General features: G+C 54.1%; 7 protein-coding genes across 11 annotated transcripts; all 7 read right to left on the bottom strand.

The window, feature by feature from the left end:
• Positions 1-778: 778 nt before the first annotated feature.
• Positions 779-3,898, bottom strand: ABB37_00727 (hypothetical protein; the record flags this gene model as incomplete). The annotated part of the gene is made up of 1 exon (XM_015797039.1): positions 779-3,898. Exon 1 carries the CDS (start codon positions 3,830-3,832, stop codon positions 779-781), a length of 3,054 nt encoding a protein of 1,017 aa, XP_015665047.1. The 5' UTR covers positions 3,833-3,898.
• Positions 3,899-5,142: 1,244 nt separating this feature from the next.
• On the bottom strand, positions 5,143-6,425 carry ABB37_00726 (putative mitochondrial hypothetical protein; the record flags this gene model as incomplete). 2 transcript variants are annotated; one of them, XM_015797037.1, is made up of 1 exon in its annotated part: positions 5,143-6,425. In XM_015797037.1, the coding sequence occupies exon 1, from the start codon at positions 6,190-6,192 to the stop codon at positions 5,143-5,145; it is 1,050 nt and encodes a 349-aa protein (XP_015665045.1). In that variant the 5' UTR covers positions 6,193-6,425. The 2 variants fall into 2 exon arrangements, with proteins under 2 accessions (XP_015665045.1, XP_015665046.1); XM_015797038.1 differs by having other exon boundaries at positions 5,143-6,384.
• A 759-nt stretch (positions 6,426-7,184) lies between these two features.
• Positions 7,185-8,384, bottom strand: ABB37_00725 (putative proteasome alpha 1 subunit; the record flags this gene model as incomplete). Of its 2 annotated transcripts, none has more annotated exons than XM_015797035.1 (1): positions 7,185-8,384. In XM_015797035.1, the coding sequence occupies exon 1, from the start codon at positions 7,935-7,937 to the stop codon at positions 7,185-7,187; it is 753 nt and encodes a 250-aa protein (XP_015665043.1). In that variant the 5' UTR covers positions 7,938-8,384. The 2 variants fall into 2 exon arrangements, with proteins under 2 accessions (XP_015665043.1, XP_015665044.1); XM_015797036.1 differs by having other exon boundaries at positions 7,185-8,381.
• A 980-nt stretch (positions 8,385-9,364) lies between these two features.
• Positions 9,365-10,010, bottom strand: ABB37_00724 (hypothetical protein; the record flags this gene model as incomplete). The annotated part of the gene is made up of 1 exon (XM_015797034.1): positions 9,365-10,010. Exon 1 carries the CDS (start codon positions 9,779-9,781, stop codon positions 9,365-9,367), a length of 417 nt encoding a protein of 138 aa, XP_015665042.1. The 5' UTR covers positions 9,782-10,010.
• Positions 10,011-10,543: 533 nt separating this feature from the next.
• Positions 10,544-12,121, bottom strand: ABB37_00723 (putative mitochondrial hypothetical protein; the record flags this gene model as incomplete). Of its 3 annotated transcripts, none has more annotated exons than XM_015797031.1 (1): positions 10,544-12,121. In XM_015797031.1, exon 1 carries the CDS (start codon positions 11,966-11,968, stop codon positions 10,544-10,546), a length of 1,425 nt encoding a protein of 474 aa, XP_015665039.1. In that variant the 5' UTR covers positions 11,969-12,121. The 3 variants fall into 3 exon arrangements, with proteins under 3 accessions (XP_015665039.1, XP_015665040.1, XP_015665041.1); XM_015797032.1 differs by having other exon boundaries at positions 10,544-12,085; XM_015797033.1 differs by having other exon boundaries at positions 10,544-12,039.
• Positions 12,122-12,682: 561 nt separating this feature from the next.
• On the bottom strand, positions 12,683-14,176 carry ABB37_00722 (putative mitochondrial hypothetical protein; the record flags this gene model as incomplete). The annotated part of the gene is made up of 1 exon (XM_015797030.1): positions 12,683-14,176. Exon 1 carries the CDS (start codon positions 13,688-13,690, stop codon positions 12,683-12,685), a length of 1,008 nt encoding a protein of 335 aa, XP_015665038.1. The 5' UTR covers positions 13,691-14,176.
• A 1,517-nt stretch (positions 14,177-15,693) lies between these two features.
• Positions 15,694-17,139, bottom strand: ABB37_00721 (hypothetical protein; the record flags this gene model as incomplete). The annotated part of the gene is made up of 1 exon (XM_015797029.1): positions 15,694-17,139. The coding sequence occupies exon 1, from the start codon at positions 16,861-16,863 to the stop codon at positions 15,694-15,696; it is 1,170 nt and encodes a 389-aa protein (XP_015665037.1). The 5' UTR covers positions 16,864-17,139.
• Positions 17,140-17,224: the final 85 nt, after the last annotated feature.

Genomic DNA, 17,224 nt, shown 5'->3' with positions numbered 1-17,224 from the left:
AGAGAGAGAGCAAACACAACAAAGGTTAAAGTGAAGCAGCGAAACAAAAAATACGGCGAAGAAGAAGGCGGGCAAAAAAAAAGAAAAAGAAATGGCGTGAAGAGACAGCATGCGTGAGGACGTATCCGCAGAGTTAATGCACAAGTCGTTCGCTTTCTCTATTAAGTGCGCAGATGATCTTTCGGCCGAAGAGCTGCACCAGCGTAACGAAACCGTTTTGTATAAGCTTTTCTTAAATAGCTGTATCCGAAGGACTTACAATGAAAGTGAATGAGGCCAGAACACGGAGAAAGAAAAAAAAAAGGAGAGAAGCAACTTTACCTGTCATGTTTGATTTGGACACGCTTAACTATACATCAGCGGCGTACAACACGAAAGGGGTTTTGATAGGAAAAACAGAGCGGCACAACCACGGAAACGTTATGGTTTTCTTTACTATTTTCTTTTACATATACGTACACAAGAAAAAAAAAAATAAAACAAAGTCCAACGGCAAAATCTAAGTTGGATGTAATGTACAGAGGTCAACGGCAGCTCTCCCGGCTACTGACGAGGATGTGTATGAGCAGCACCAGCAGGGGCAGCGACCGAGTTAGAATCGTGAACACTTAGAGAAAAAAATCTTTCTGTGCATTGGCAGCAATACGGAGACAGCGAAAAGCAGAACGGGTGTACGCGAAAGCACGGTGTCTTTTACCGTCACCTCATATCTGACGTGCGATGTGGCTTAAAAGAGGAGGAAACACTGAAGGGCCAAATACCCGAAGTAGAAACAATCCTACCGCGTGGACTGTTTCCGGGCAGCGCTGATGAATGGGAGACTCGTGTGCTGCTTCTTTGCAACGGCCTCGGCCACGCCCGAGTAGTCGGCCACGGCAGGGCTGCGATGGAACACCTTGTTATAGTTCTCCTCACGGTTCATGAGCTCCAGCTTGTACAGGCGCATGTCCTCGTAGGCCCTGGTCAGCGCCACCTCCTTCTCCTTGTTGTCGACGAGCAGCCGATTGATCAGCTCCACATCCTCGCTGCGCGACTCGCGGTAGTCGTACTTGTGCTGCAGCTCCTCCATGCGCTGCTGCATCGCCTCCATCAGCGCCTGATGCGCCGCCCGCTCGTCGGACTGCTGCTTGAGGTAGTCGTCCACAACAGATTTGTGAGTAGCGGAGAACCGATTCAGCTCTTGCTGGTGGTTTATGTGAAGCAGCTCCACGTCGGCGGCGTGCTTGTTCTGCGCTGCCGTGAGGGCGGCGGCGCTGTTGCGCTTCTCCGTGCGCACCTCCTCTAACGCCTTATCCCGCTGCACGGTGAGAGCGGCGATGGTTTGCATGCAGTTCGACGTGCGCGCGCTTTGGTCCTTCAGCCCCGCCTCGGCGAGCGACAATTCGTTTTGCAGGCGCGTCCGTTCCGCCTCGTGCGCCGCTGCTGCCTCTCGCATCTGCACTTCGTGAGCCGTGCGGAGATCCGCCTCGTGTTCCTGCAGCATCGTCTTCTGCCGTGCCTCGTACTGGGCCACGGTGAGCTTCAGACGCTCCTCCGCATTGGAGACCCGCTCCTTCATGCGGTTTTCTAACTTCGCAATCTCCTCGCGATGGGCGGCAGCCGCAGCATCGTAGCGCTGCCGCTCCGAGTTTACCTGTTGTTGGCGCATCGCCTCAAAGGAGGCGATGTCGTCTTGCCGCTGCGCAGCCGCGTCTTTGCGCGCCGCAGCAAGGGTGGCAGCCGCCTCGGCCTGCGTCTTCAGCAACGTGTCCTGCAGCTGCGCGAGCTGCTTTTGTAACTGCTGCAGCTGATTGGATGATGACGCCTGCTGTGCAGACGACGTGCCTTGCAGCTCACGTAGCTGACCCTCCAGCTTCGCAATTTGGCTGAGCCGCTCCTGTTCGGTGGCGGCGGCGGCAGCGCGTTGGGCCTCCAACTTGTCGATGAGTTCCTTTTGCTGTACGGCGTGGCGGGCAGCGGCGTCACGGGCGGTGGACGTCAACTGCGATGCCGCATCGTCTCTCGCCTGCTGCAACGACAGAGCGTGCTCCTTCTGGAGGGACTGCAGCAGCGCCACGTGCTCCCGCTGTATAGCCTCAACTCGCTCTCCTTCCCCATTGCGCAGCTCTTGAAGGGCCTTCGCGTGCGCCGCGTCGGCCTCCGCTTGGGCGGCTGCGTATTCAGCGCGCAGCTGCTCCAGCGCGGCTTGCTGCGCACTCGCTTCCTCGCGGCTGCCGCTCCGTGCAATTTCCAGCTCCCGACGCAGCTGTGCGGCTTGCTCCGCAGCGCGTGCATTTTCCTCCGCCGTCTGCTGCATCTGTGCTCGGAGCTGCGTCTCCAGCTCCCCACAGCGCTGATCCAGGCGGGTCACTTGCGCTGATGCCTGTGACAACTTCCCCGACACGTCGCGGTGATGCTCCGTGGCCGCCGCGAGTTGCGTTTGTAGCTGCTGGACCTGCGCCGTGTGCTGGCGCTCCATGGTCTCCATTTGCGTCTTGTACGTCTCCAGCAGCTGCTGCTGCGCTGACGTCGAGGCTGATTGGAGGTCACGTTGCGCGTTGCGGAGCTCCTCCTGGTGCTTCGCCTCCGCTGCCTTCGCCTCCTCCGTCGCTTGTTGCTTGACCTCCTCTAACCGCCGCTGCGCCTGCGCCGTGTCACTCGCATGCTGCTGCATTGCGGTCTCTAACTCTGTCTCCAGCGCGGTGATTCGGGACTGCGCTGTCGAGAGCGCCGCCGTGAGCTCACTCAGTGAGGAGGTCTTGGCCTCCGCGGAGGAGCGCAGCGTGTCCAGCTCGTTGCGTGTGGCATCGCGCTCCGCCGCACACTTCGCAAGACTTTCCTTGCACTCTGCCAGCTCGTGCTCGGCGGAGTCTTTCGCCGCAGAGAGCACCGCCTTTTCGTTTTCTAACGCCTTCTGAGACGCCGTGCTGCGGGAGTGGCTCGCCTTTTCCGCCGTGAGCGCCTCTTGCGATTCGCCGAGCTGCTCCGTGAGGGAAGCCAATTCACGCTGCAGGTTCGTCAGCTGCGTTTCCAGCTTGGCCTTCCACTCCTCCACTGCCTTCCGCTGATGTCGCTCGGAGCCCAAGTCCGCGACGGCCTTCGACAGCTCGTCTTGCAGGGTGCGCGCCTGCGTCTGTGCGGTCTCCAGTTGAGACGTCAGCGCGTCCTTCTCGTTCGAGAAGACAGCACACTTTTGCAGCGCCTCCTGCAGGAGTCTTGACTTCGCCTGCACTTCACGATCTTTGCCGCCTTGGGTGGCCTCCAGTTGTTCCTCCAATGCCTGCACCTTCGCCGACCATTTCCTGTTGAGTTCATCTTCTAATGTGTCGCGGCTGTCCAGCTGCTCGGCCAGCATCGACTTGTACTTGTCGTTGTACTCCTGCACCAGCTTTGCCAGCTCCGTATCCTTGCCTTCGCGGATCCGCTTTGCCTCCGCCGCGCACTCCGCTACCATCTGCTGCTTGTTTTCCCGCAGGACGGATTCAAACTGCGCGAGCTGCTCGGTGACCTGATCCGTGAGCTCCGCAAAGCGAGACTGAAAGCTCGCCTGCGCGTTCCGCAGCTCCTCCTTGTGTTGTGCCTCTAAGGAACCGGCGAGGTTCATCTTCTCCGTCTGCAGCGCCTTCGCTTGCCTCTGCAGCTCCTCGATCTGTTTCTCGTACTCCCGCGCGAGTCTGGTGAGCTCCGCGGTGTGCCGTTGCTGCAGCCACGCCGTCCGCTGCTCATTATCCTCTGATCGGTTGTTAAGGGTGTAAATCACCTTCGTGAGTTGCGCGATCTTCTTGCACATTTTGTAGTGCTTGTCCTCGTCCTGCGCGGACGTTGAAGAGGACTTGCGCATCATGGTCGTCATCACGTTGTGTTCCGGTGCTTGTGTGTCCTACCGTGAGAGTTTGCTGGCCCCTCCCTTTCTTCCTCTTTTTTTTTTGGAAGCACGTCGATCGTGTGTGGACGGCGGGTAGAACGGTATTTTGATGGAGGAAAAGAAGGAGGAGAAAAGGGGGAGAAATGAACATAGAGGGCGTGCCAGCAACGCGAAAGCTGCTCGAGTTTAATCTGCTTTTTTGTCATTTGTGCCCTCCAGAAGAGAAAGTACGCAGCTGAAAAGCGATCACTGATTCGGCATTCAATCGTGCGCTGGCGTTTGCTCTGTCTAGGGAACGCACCGAGACTGGAACTCCACAGACGCCCATCCAACGCGCACGAAGCGCCTAATGTGACAGGGGGAAAAAAGATAGCGTAGCATATCAGCATTCCTGGTGCGTCCGAAGGAGGCGGATAAGCGCCGGCGGTGCAGATGTTTTGCCATCTTTTTTTCTCCCTTTCCTCACTGGACGTCTTCAAATAAGGCGTTTCGCTTTACACGTCTCAGCTTCCGCGTTTCTCGTTTCTACGTGTTTGTGCATGTGTGTTATTTATCGGATCCGTCATGAGGCGAAAAGAACGTCAAACAACAACATCGAAAAGAGGGACATTTAAAAGGACAACGGGGACGGAAGAAACACCGCAAACACCATCGCTTCCTCTTCTCTCCACTTGCTTGTGTTTCCTTCCGGATCATCTTAGGCTAAGTGAAGGCGCAACAACAGGAAGACCGTTCAAGTGCCGCCACGCCGACACACAAAAGAACCGCACCAATTCAACGAGCTCCTTTCCCATTCCTTTCTTCTCGGGGGGCTTTTCGGAAGGACGGAGAGGGAGAACTCAACGGAGAGTGAAGAGAGAAGCCACGGAAAAAAAAAGGAAACAGAACCCAACCATCCCCTCGTGGCACGTACAACTCCAATGACTGCCATCACGCCAAAATAATGTGAGACATATATCTTTATTCATTATTGCGAGTACCAAAAGCCGAGAAGAAGACAAAAAAAAAACGCTGCTGCTGTTTCAGGCCCACCAAGAGGGAGAAGATCGTGAGGTTGGGAATGGCGGAGATGCAAAGCTCCAGCGAGCACTGAACTGCCCCTCCTCACTTGCAGCGGGTGAACCGTTCTTCCCGCCACCCCCTCCCAAAAAAGAGAGAAAATCTGTGTCATCAATGAGCATCAACGCCCAAAGCTCTCAAACCCACCCGATAGGCAAGCACGTCAGCGTGAAACATCAAGAGAAAATCCGTGACGAACAACCGCGGTAGCGTCATAATCAACGACAACAACACCAATCTCAAGCTGTGAAGACGAGTCCCTGCTTCAAGGCACCAGCGTGGATGTCGTACTGGCAATTGAAGCCCAGGCGGAACTGATTTGCTCCCTGCGTCTCACCGCCAAAGGGCAGCTCCAAATTCACCTTCGCCATGTTAAACCCGAGAAGCGAGGAGGTCAGCTCCGCCCCGCCCACAAAGCCTTTACGGCAGCCCACGTTGAGCGCGCTGCGCATACCCTCGCGGCTCTCCTTGTACTCCAGCTCAATTGCGGCGTCCATGTTCATGGCCCAGTCAAAGGCGGTCGCAGCGACCTTCCAGGTGCCCTTGCTCGGCGTGCATTCCGCCATGAAGCCGGCGTCCTTCTTTGGGGTTGTGAGGGAGATGGCGTGTGACAGGTACGAGCCGTGCGTTTGCGGCTCCACGGTGAGGTTCGTGCCGATGTGCACGCCACGGATCAGGCGCTGGGTGTGGCTCATGCTGAAGGACTGATCCTTCACGTACTGCACCTGCGTGCAGCCACCACAGCGCCAGGGGTACTGCAGCATGGCAAACACGGTGCCTTGCGTCATGCCGCCTTGCTTCTGCGCCATGAACTGCGTCACCAGCATCGCCCCCACGCTAGACACGCGTTGGTAGGTCAGCTGATAGCGGTTCAGCGTGTTCCACGAAGCCGCGATGATGTCCGCGAAGCCGTTCATCTGCAAGTTGACCTCCCAGTTCGACATTTGCGGGTTCACCAAGGACCACTTCGTCGAGACCATCGTGTTCTGCGCATTGCGGGCGACGTTGACCGTGATGCCCTCCTGCACCTCGTTGTTGTTACCCTCCAGCAACAGGCTCTGCGGCTTGCGAAAGATGGTATCATAGGCCAGCGTCTTGTTGGGGTGTGGCGGACCTTCGCGAGCCGACTCCGCTAACTTCTTCTCAAAGGCCTCGCGGCGTTTGCTGAGTGAGTTCTCGTGCGTCTCCAGCGGCCTCTCGGCGTCCACCACCATACGGCCCGCCGGCTTCTTCTCCTCGGCCGGCTTCTCCGCCTCGCTGGACGAGCCGCGCAGCCACTCCTTCAACATTGTATGCTCTCCGTTTTTGAATTTGAGGGGTTTGTACGCGTTGGGGAACCGCACACAGTACTACAACAGATACTGAGGCAGTTTCTTGAAGTTCGGCAAAAAAAAAACTACGTGAAACGCACAGGTGTTACGTGGCTCGCACCGGAGAGACAGAAAAATGATGGAGCGAGTTGACCTCGTTGCGGACTAGCTGAAGCAGTCGAGACAAGAACAGAAACACAACAAAAACAACTAGTTTGCATGTGATCCCCAAAACAAATAACGAAGAAGAAGAAGAGTAAAAGAGATGAGAAAGGTTTTAAAACGGTGAGAGAACGTTGATGACACCGTACAACAATCTTTACTGTCGCAGGCAGCGTTAAAAATTGTATAACTCATTTCTCGCACGAACTCAAGACGGAGCGGGATGACAGCATGGAGCTCCAACACCCAGCAAAGGCCATGAAGTGAGTGTATTTACTCTGTGTACAACACGTGAGGCACGTAGAAACTACTGACGTCCGCCACGAAGGCTCTGCCGGCCGCGTCAAACGGGCTACGCGTGCAAAGCAAGTCGCGAACTCCGAAGAGTGTTGGCGGATTTGCACAGTTTACCACATCCGACATCAATCACAAAACATACAGAAAAGAAAAAAACGAAATCAACAAACCACACGCGGAAACGAATGTGATACACAAAATAAAAAGTGCAACAACAAAATGAATAAGAATAACGAAGCATTGTTCATTGCAAAGTCCAGGGAGTGCAACGGTCAGCGCGGGTCCTTAATGCAACGACGCGAGCGAGAAGCAGCCGCCAACAGTGAACAACCTAACCAGTCAGATTGATCTGGAGAAATAAAATCGATAAAGCTGCGTGAGCCCTTCTTTTTTTAAGTGATACGGCCAGCACAACGAAGCGCTTCTCTTTGTTGGTCTCGAACTCTCTTTCTTCTCTATCTCGCTCTCTTGCGCTAGACATTGTACCCTGCACTGTTTGTGTCCTCTTCGCTCTAGTCAGCCTCCGCTACCGCCGTGAGCCACTCCTCCACCTCGCTGTTCGGCACGTGCTGGAAGGTCGGGGCGGCCACCGTGCAGCGGCCCACCTCCACCTCCGTCGCCTTCACCGCCGTGCCGATAGCACTCTGCAGCGCCGCCAACGCGATCATCGCCGCCTCCTTCTGCGACAGAGCATCGAAGTCGGTGCCCTTCTGCCGTTTCTCCAGAAACGCCATCGCCTCGACCTGCTTCTTACCGGTGGCGCACGCGATGTGGCCGCCCGTCCAGCCAGCGGGGTCGACGGTGTAAATCAACGGTTTCAACGAGCCATCCTCGTCGCTCACGTCCATCCCGATCAGCGTGGTGACGACGCCCATCGGACGCAGACCGGCCTGCTGGGTGCGCACCTGCGCCTTGTCGCCCATGCGCTTCGCCAGCAGCGCGATCGGGATGGGGACGCCGTAGCGGTAGTAGAAGTCGGACGCCTCCTCCCGCGCGCGCTGCACGAGGGCGCGGCCATCCGGCGCACGACCCGTCATGCACGCCCCAATGCCGGCGGTGACCTCGTAGAGCGCCGTGACCGAGTCGGGCCGCATCAAACGGTCGGGGATTTGGTGTTGCGTGACAACGAGGACGGCATCTTTGCAGCGGATGGCCACGGTGAGAAGTCCGGGGTAGGTGACGGCTTTGAAGGCGTACTCCACCTGGTACAGCGAGCCTTCCGGGCTGAAGACGGTGATGTACTTGTCAAATCCTGCGCGGTTCATGGTGCTTGCTAGAGGTTGATCAGGAGCGGCAACGGTGAAGAAAAAGAAGGATGATAAATATACGTCTGTATATGGGTGTGTGGGTGTGTGTGTGTGGGTGTGTGTGGGGGGCTACAGCGTATTTCTTTGGTGGTCAAAACGGCACAGCACGCGCTCGAACGAGGACGCAAATGGCAGAAGTAAAAAAAAAGTTCAAATTGAAACTCCCGGTAACCGTGACAAAACACCTGAGCGGAAGGGATGGTGGGTAAAGGGAAGAGGAAAGCGTTGCAGCGGCGAAAGGGGGGAAAACAAGGTCTGAATACTAATTGCAGTAAGACTGTGGCGGCACCTAGACAGTTCGAGAGCCAACTGCAGGAGAGAGAAAGGGGAAAATAGAAGACGCGTTCGCCGTCACAGAGCTGCGATAAAGCTGGGAAACAGCAACGAAGAAGAGAACACACTGCTTGTTCGACGAAGCAAGAGAAGAAATTATGAAGAGGTGAGGGCGAAAAAACAAAATAGTAAGAGAAAATAGAGGTGTTTTCGCTTCATTGTATCACGGTGTTCTTGTTGCCGTTGTATGAAAGGGTCGAGTGACTTTCTTCTTTCTTCTTCTCCGCATCGTTACTAGCCGGCATTTCGGGGGGAGGGGGTTGCATAAAAACAAGCTAACGCAACGCACACACAACCTGTCGTTACTGTAGCATGATTTCACACGAGAAGGAGACGCAAAAATGTCCTACGAAGAATTTCACTTCTTCGATGGGGCCCGACCCCCGAAAAAAGGCAGAGGTCAGAGCTCCTCACATCACACACCGCAGGCAACATTCGCCCATGTGCCCGTATCCGCTTTCCTGTCAACAGTGGCCTATGTCTTCGCTTTTGTTGTTGTTTTGAATGAAGCGGTGTTAGCATTGTGCAACACACACCGACCTGCGCTGCGCTGCAGGAGTGTGATTGTAAAATGTACGTAGATAAGGAGCTGTACACTAGGAAACACAAGTGAAGGTATAATAGCTGCTTTTCAAAGCATCTTTCTCGAAGCAGCATCAACTACCTGTCTTCAATTGCAGCGCCACGAAGCTTAAAAGGGAAAACAATATAATATATATATATATATATATATATCGAGAAAGTAAGAAGAAAGATATGAAAAACCGTCAAAACAGTAAGCGCCTATGTGCCCAAAAAAAAAAAAGGCGAGGATAACAACACACAATGAAAAAAGAAAGGTTCTGTACGGTAAAGAGGGAACAAAGAACAAATACGAAGAGAAAAAGGTACCGAAGTTTAACATAATTTTATTATCTACATGGGTTTTTTTTTCTTTTTTGATAGACCCGGCAGCCTTGCATGCGGTGCAGCGGTACAGCACCAACCAACACGAAACTCGAATTTTCGAAAAAGGAAAAAAAACGAAGAAGAAAAGCACAGAAACAACGGACCTATTTATACGAGCTCTGCTGCGCAGTATGTCTATCCGCAAACGACGGGGCAGAGGTGTACTCAGCGATCACTTCCCTCGGCCACGCAGCCGGGTTCTGTGGGTTAAAGAAGACATCGTGATTGAGTCGGTGGCGTTCCTGCAAAACGGCATCAGACCATCGACACAACCTATCAACTTTACCTTTCGACACGTGATTTGTGGTGGAGGTGACGTAGCCCTTGTAGTCTTCGTAGGTCGTAACGGTGCCTTTCTGAGGGTATTCGCCAACGTAGCCCGCCACAAGCTGGTTAAAGAGGTCCTCCTCCTCCTCTGCTGGCTTTTCGGGGGTCGCGCTCCGTGCGGACGGCGCGGGCCCTACGTGAGTGCTCTTGCTCGTCGCCCCTTTTTGGGCGAGATGCGAATGGCCGCAGCCCATTGTGTGCTAAACGACACACCTACTCTGCTCTTATATATATATATATAACCTCAACAAAGGAAAAAACACAGATGTCACGTCGCTTCAAAGCACTCGCCGAAAATATTTATGAAGGACGCCAGCGGTGGCAGAATGTGACGGAACACGGAAGAGGTGCAATGGGCTAGCTTCTGCTACGACGCAGGTTGAACGTCAAAGCAGATACGTATGTGCATCTACTTGCAGTGCTGTGTGTGTGTGTGTGCGTGCGTGGCACAACAGTGTAAAGCAAAGAAGAGGTAGATGTTGGGGAACGTAAATGTCATTGAAGAAGGGAAAAATAAAGTGTATTCGACACCACTTGGCGAAAAAAGATATCGCGCTTTCCTTGCAAACAGTCATGACGGTGGAATCGGAAGAGTATAACCGTTGCGCCGTCAAGCTGGCAGTTTCCCTCGCGCCGTTTTCTGGTGTCACACCACCCTGCTGCGCATCCACGGAAAAGTGCAGACCTCTCACTTGTAAAATGTATTCCCGCGTGTTCCCGATGCAAAGAGACTCTCCAGAACGCTTGAAATATGTTTTTTTTTTGAAAGAGGAGGTAGATATGGTGTAGAAAAGGTGAATAAGAGAGACGCTCTTCTCTCCTCTCCCTCTCTTCATGTAAGAACGACGCGTTCTGTGTGGTGCGGAAACGTACTGGCCACGACTCTTCAGAGACGAATGCCCCCGGGGCACAAGTGGTACGTGTGCCACTTCTCCACGCTCAACTAGAAAGATAACTCAATGTGCATTGTTGCGGTAGAATCGGTTAAATACGCGATCGCCATGCGCCTGCATCGACTTCTCGAGCGTGCGACGCAGCGGGCCAGCGCGAGTCTCCATCGCTGTTCGAATGGAGTCGACGTTGTTCGTGTTGTTGTGCATCGCCCCTCCCGGAGCGTTGGACCCCCCGCTGCCCGCCGCCACCGTCTGCAGCTGCGCGTTGTCGCTCGTCAGCCACTTCCCTGGCGCGGTGAAGTCTTCGTAGTGCTTCTCGTACTTGTGCTGCGCAATCTTCAGCTTCTCCATCTCGACGATGTTGCGGTAGTGTGGGAGGCCGTATTGCGGGGCAAACATGAAAGCGTAGCGCATCTCAAACGTCGACGCACTCGGCTGCAGCAGCGACTCTTTAAAGCGGAGGAACTCCTCCACGCTGTACTCAGGGCGAAACCAGTAAGGCTGGCGCAGCACGTGCACGCCCTGGTTGTAGTGCAGCATTTCTTGCAACACGTGCTCGCTGACCGAGTCTGCCATGCGCTCCACGTGAAAACGAAAGCGGTTGTGGATGCCGGTTCGCAAATCCATGCAGCAAGCCGCGGCAGCCAGGCCGATGTTCGGTGCATCGTCCTTTACCGGCTTCAACACGTGAAATCCCTGCACGCCGTAGTCGCCGAAGGGGAGCAGGAGAATGCTCTGCACGGTGATATCGCAGGCCTTCAGCACGTCCCCGCATGGCACGTCGTCTTCAGTGGTCCAGTGGTTCACGAACTTATCGACGAGCCGGCCACGCGGCGTGTCGAGCGGCATCTCCGCCGCCGACAGAGTCAGCTCGTGAATGACATCCAGCACTTCGTCGTTTTGCGTTGATGCGTAGGTGGGCAGGTTAAACGAGACCAAACAGAACGTCTCCGGTGCGTACGACTCCAGGCACACCACCCCGTAGCTGCCGAAGCCGACCTCGATGTCGAACCACCGCTCCAGCAGCTCGGTGGCGAGGTTAATGTCACCCTTTGCCTCGCGCAGGGCCTTAACGGCGTCCGCTACCTTCACGCCATAACGACTGCACAGCAGCCGCACCGTGTCCTGGTTGTACGCCTCGTAGGGGTGCGTGCCGACAGGCATCAGCTCCCCTAACGGTCCAGGTGGCACCTGACGCGGTATGGGCTTGTAAAACGCTACTCGATTTTGCATGATGCCAAAAGAGTCGCCTGGAACTTTGATGTCGTCCTCGGCGTCTTCGCCGGGCGCCCGGTCCGAGGTTCGCATCTCCCGTAGCAGCTCGCGCGGCGGCAACTCCTGCTCGAGATGCTGTCGCTCTGCCTCTGTAACATCTTGACGACTGCGCACAAAGCAGCGATGATGAGCAATGGTGCTGGTAAAGACCGTTGCCGCTGTCACCGTCGCTGCGGTGGGGCACCGCCTCCACAGCGATAAAAAGGGCCGCATGGTTTATTTATTTATTTTTCGTTCTGCTGTTGAGCTCTACTAACAGAAAAGTTTCTGTTCTGTTCCTTCCTGCACGGTGATGAAGCACGAGAAAAGGAAGAAGGCACCGTCAACGCTCGCGAATGATATTTTGAACGAAAAAACAACAACGCTACGAGAAAGAGAAAGAGCGTTGAGACGTATTAAATCGATATATTTGTCCCTCACCCTCACATGAGCTGTTAAACGTTGTATTGCACAAACAGCTTTGGTGTCTTTCCTTTTATTTTTCCAGCGTAGCGCAGGCTTTGTCGGACAGAGTTGCACGACGAAACCAACACTCCGGGTAGCAAAGGAAAAAGCACACGACCTTTCACGTAAACCGCGGAGTTTACGCGGTGAGGCCAAAGCTGGAGCAAGTACGCAAGTCCACAGTGCCGCTTCGCTGTCCTTCTCGCGTTTTTCTTCTTCTTGAATGGCTCGTGGCTATGCGCGAAACAGACACAAAATAGTATACGGTAAGCAAAAGAAACACACGGCATCGCAACAATTCCCAGTAAGAAGAAAAAAGGGGAAGGAAAAAGACTGAGAGCTTGTCCGGAGAGCACGACGATGCGAATGCGCCGACAACTCAAAAACAAAAACAAACTAAAGGAACGGGTGAAAAACGTTCGCTGGACCCCCGGGCAGCGCGCTCAGCAAACACGTGGGTGTATGTGTACGTGACTGTTTTGCCTACTTGAATCCCTTGTAGAGAACCCGAATCGTCGACTCATCCACCACAACCTCACCGCTGTTCTGGTCTCGCGTAATATCTAGCGAGACCACCGCGCAGTTCTGCATCTTTTTCTTCTTGGAGACGTGGGTCGAGGAGGGAGGCAGGAACCGCGTAAAGAAGCTGCGGAAGTAGCCGCTGTGGCCCACGACGATCACCTCCTGCAGCGCTGCATTACCGCCACCGGCCGCCGGCGTCAAACTCGCATCCCCGCGACCACCAAAGAGGTGCATAATGAACTCGTCCATGCGCTGGTACACATCTACGCCGGCGACACGGTTGCCTGCGTTCAGGTACGCATTGAACACAGTGCCCAGCTTCGCTGGATCCGTGATGGTGCCCATAGTGCACGGGGCAATTTTGCCCCTTTCGGTCGAGAAGGTCTGCGCGTCGATGTTCTGCGAGCCTTCCTGCAGGGTGGAGTCCACCACGACGCGCTCCTTCGTCACCGTCAGACGCGGCGCCACGCCGACGATCGCCGTTTCCATCGCGCGGCGCAAATTGCTCGACGCGATCACCGACACCGTCGGGTCAAACGAGATCTTCGTTTTCGCGGTGCGCATGAAGCTGACCAGGTCCACCGCCTCCGTCTTGCCTTTGCTGCTGAGAGGCGAGTCGATGATGCACGAGGCGAAGGGGTCCGTGAAGAAGTACGTAAACTCCCGAATCGACGCCTTGACCATGCGCAAAGGCAGCCCAACATTAATCGAGTTGAAGAGCGAGTTCCACACCGACTGCCCATGTCGGATGAACACGAGCCGAATGGTGCGCTTTCCGCCGCTGTAGTTCCCTACCGCCTCCATGCGCATGTAGTTGGACCCGCGAAACACCTTCGGCAGGTCTTTTGCCTGAAACATGAACTTCGCTCCATGTGCGTAGACCTGTGCCTTGGCCACCGCAAACCTACCGGCGGGGGTTATGACTATCGCAACGGCGACCAACAACGCCAAAACCATCCAAAAGAACATAACGAGGAGAGTTGAATTCGGATGTGACTATTTTATTTTCCTTTCTTAAAAGAAGGACAGAATACGAAAGCGAAGTCAACGAACAGGAAAGGAGAACAGCGAAGTAAACTTCACAACGTGAGACGCGATGCACAGGCGTGTAAAAGACGGAGGAAGAGGAGGAGGAAGAATGACTTTGCTCCTTCCCTCTAAGTACTCAACGGCAATACGGTGGAGTGACGCGCAAAGTAGCTCAACAGAAAGTGTGAAGCGATCTTACTTTATGCACTGCGCGTGGCGAACGCTCTAAAAAAAAAAACCACGCTGTTTTCCCTTTTTTGCTTTCCCTCAGATGCCAGACACCTGCGCTTTCGTTAACTGAAAGCAACTGCAGCTAAAAGCGCTGACAATAACCGAAAAAGGAGAGGGAAGGTTCGTCGCAGAACGCCGTGGGGTATGTGTGAATGCAGCTATGAAATGATCACTGAAAAATATATATATGCAGCTGAACCGTAACACAGAAAAGAAAAATGAAAGAGGAAGAAGAAAGGTAGATGTTTGATCACGTTCGACAACATAGCATGGTCGGCTGCTGAGAACACCAAAGCAGTGAAAGCGGCGCATCTACCCCCCAAACGTGAGGAAGGATACGTCCGCTTGGGCCTTTCTGCATCGGTACGTTTCTCCAGCCTTCGTTCTTTACGCACTTGCTTTTTTGCGTTAAAAGCGCAGGACAAGCACGAAACAAGATGACCTACGATCTAGCACCATTTATCTACGGGAACTGCATTCCGTTCGTCGAAGGAATGCGTGGACCAAACCTGAACGAGGATTCGTACTCAGACGGCCTGCATCGTGCATCTCACCAAGCCAGCCTTCTTTTGTTTGTAGTAGCAGCGCAGCTCATTCCCCTCTATATTGGCGATACTTTTGTACAAGCATATTTGCAACAAGTAGCGTGATCGTCAGACGCTTGCGCAACCAAGCAAGACGACAACCGGAAGGGGAAAACAGAACCAACAGAGAGAAAAAGAAGAGGAAAAGCACGACAGTGGGTTGATGTGGAGCGGAAGAGAGGGAAAACGGACACAAGACGGCAATATATATAGAGAGAGAGGTTCAACAAAGGAGAGATCGCATATATATATAAAGAAAAACGTTCTTTTTAATAAGAGCAACAGTTGAGAAGTCAACAGAGAAAGGAAAAAAAAGAAGGTGGTGGCGACGTCTGTCAGCAGCGGGGGTGATGAATGACAACAGTTTATACTGTACTTGATTTTCCTGTTACTCAACGCCAGAATCCCCTGATGAAAGATAAAGGAAAAGAAGCTGGGTACGGTTGCCTTCATCCTTCGACTTCTTCTTATTCCTTTCTTTCGGTGTTATGTTGCGAAACACGACACCTCCCAACCTCGCCACAGAGGAGCACCAATTTTTTTTGCTCCCCGTAGAAGCTGCTAAAATGCACATTTTTTTCCCCCGTTGAACCGCCGTCCTTCTTTTCCGTTTTCCACCTTCTCACCGGCAAAGGAGAGCCATGAATACTACCAACGGCGCTGCGTACCGCCGCCTCTACCGCCTGGACAGAAGCAAGCGAGGTCCACGTAACCGGCGACAGCCTCACCCCTGGCAACGATCACCGAAACGAGGCGACGCAATATCAAGGAGCACCTTCGGCCTCCTCGCTCTGCCTTTTTTTCAAACTCATAGACTAGACGATGAAGAACGGAATAATCATAAAAACGAGAACAATGAAATAACACAAACAACAAGAACGCACAAGAACCGATACATAAAACGTAATGGTGGAAAAGGAAGAAGAAAAAACGTTCTTTGAGGGGTGAACAATGAAATGTGAAGAGAAAGACAAACCTTTCCCTTCAGACACACAACGGTGGTACTGGTACCGGGGAGAGAAACAGAACACCACATATTAGGAAAAAATAGCCGCATTTGCTTCTTCCTACTACAGCTGTCTACCGCGCACTTCTTGTTGTCGCTGCTAATGCTGATGCTTCTTGTGATCAGCTGCGGGCCCTGGAGTACTTTTTGTTGAGCGTCTCTAACAATTTTGGCGTTGGCACGTACATGCCCTTGATAGGCAGCAGCTCGCCCAGGATGAGGCAGTCCTCCACCCAATTCGACTGCGTCAGCCGAAGACCGGGAAGCTCGGTGTTGATCATATGGGCTGCGACGATCATCATATCCGACTTCTTGTCCTCGTGCGCGTAGACGATGTGCGTCACCTCGTTGCGAATCGTGTCTTCGATGGAGCCCGTCACCTCCGCCACCTTGCCGCCGCACCGCTCAATGGCGAGCACAAGGCTGGCCTGTCGCTGCAGCTCCGGCGAGAGCAGCACCTTCACCCCACTGAAGAGGATGCGGTCCACCTTGTTGTACGACTGCTGCGACGACAGCAGCTCGATCCCCGCCCGCTCCTTCCGCGCTTCGATTTCGTCGTTCTCCTCATCGACCGCCTCGGCGTGGGTGCCGGCCGCGCAGGCCACCGCCGCGTCATAGACATTCACCGTGGTGTACTTGAAGGGCTCGATGTCGAAGAAGGGCGGGATGGCGCCCTCCATGTCCGCCGGCACGTCCATGTCCTTGTACGACACGCCCTCCCCTGAGGCCACCTTAATCTTCACCCCGCTGTTCTTCGAGGGCGGGAAGGAGGTGGGGATGGCGTACTCCGTCTTGTTGATCTGGTAGAAGGGGTGCTGATGGTGGGGCAGGTTCGTGCCACGCACTGTCGGGTTCGCCACCGGCGGCACCGCCGTGAGTCGGTAGAGGGATGGGTGAATCTGGCGGGACTGCAGGAGAGAGTCCAGCATCCACGCGATGGGCACGCATGGGATGCTCGTGTACTTCTCGATGCAGGCACGGCACTTCTCACTGCGCTCGTAGCCCGGACGGTAGATGAGGATGTTCACGACGTTCGGGTCGAAGGTGGTAGTGCAGGTCGCCCCGTGCCGCTCCGCCATGCGCCACTCGACAGAGTGACTCGGGTGCGTGATGGTGCGGGGGATGATGCCGTTGAAGTGCACGACGTAGCCGTTAAAAATCTGCGGCACACCGCGGCGCTCGAGGGGGTGGGCGAACTTGCACATCTGGCAGAAAGTGGCATCCGCGCTCTGCTCAACCCCGCAGCGCGCGCAAATCCACCCACCGCGGGGAGTCGTCTGTCCTTCCGACATGATGAAAGTCAAGAGATTTCTTTTCCTTGCTATATAAATATATGTGCGTGTGTGTGTGTGTGTGGTGGGGGGTTCTACGAGTGAGTGTTGTTTGTCAAAGGAATAAAATCAGAAAAGGGGTAGCGCAGTGGAAAAGGGAAACGAGAATACTTTTCCTTTTTTTTCGCCTCTGTGCTGCTCGGTAGTTCGTTTGCTCTGGGCTGCCTACCGAGTAGAGAAATGACGATGGAGAGAAAAGCGGAAAAGAAGTTTGTTTCGTGAAACGAATGGACACCTGACCAACGACACGGGATTTGAATATATATATATATATATATATATATATATATGTGTGTGTGTGTGGTGGTGTGTGTAGTACGAG

This window comes from Leptomonas pyrrhocoris (genome assembly GCF_001293395.1).
Source record: "Leptomonas pyrrhocoris isolate H10 chromosome Unknown, whole genome shotgun sequence".
In the NCBI taxonomy this organism is placed as follows: Eukaryota; Euglenozoa; class Kinetoplastea; order Trypanosomatida; family Trypanosomatidae; genus Leptomonas; species Leptomonas pyrrhocoris.
The sequence above is the reverse complement of the archived record's forward strand: the minus strand, read 5'-3'. Positions and strand labels throughout refer to the sequence as shown.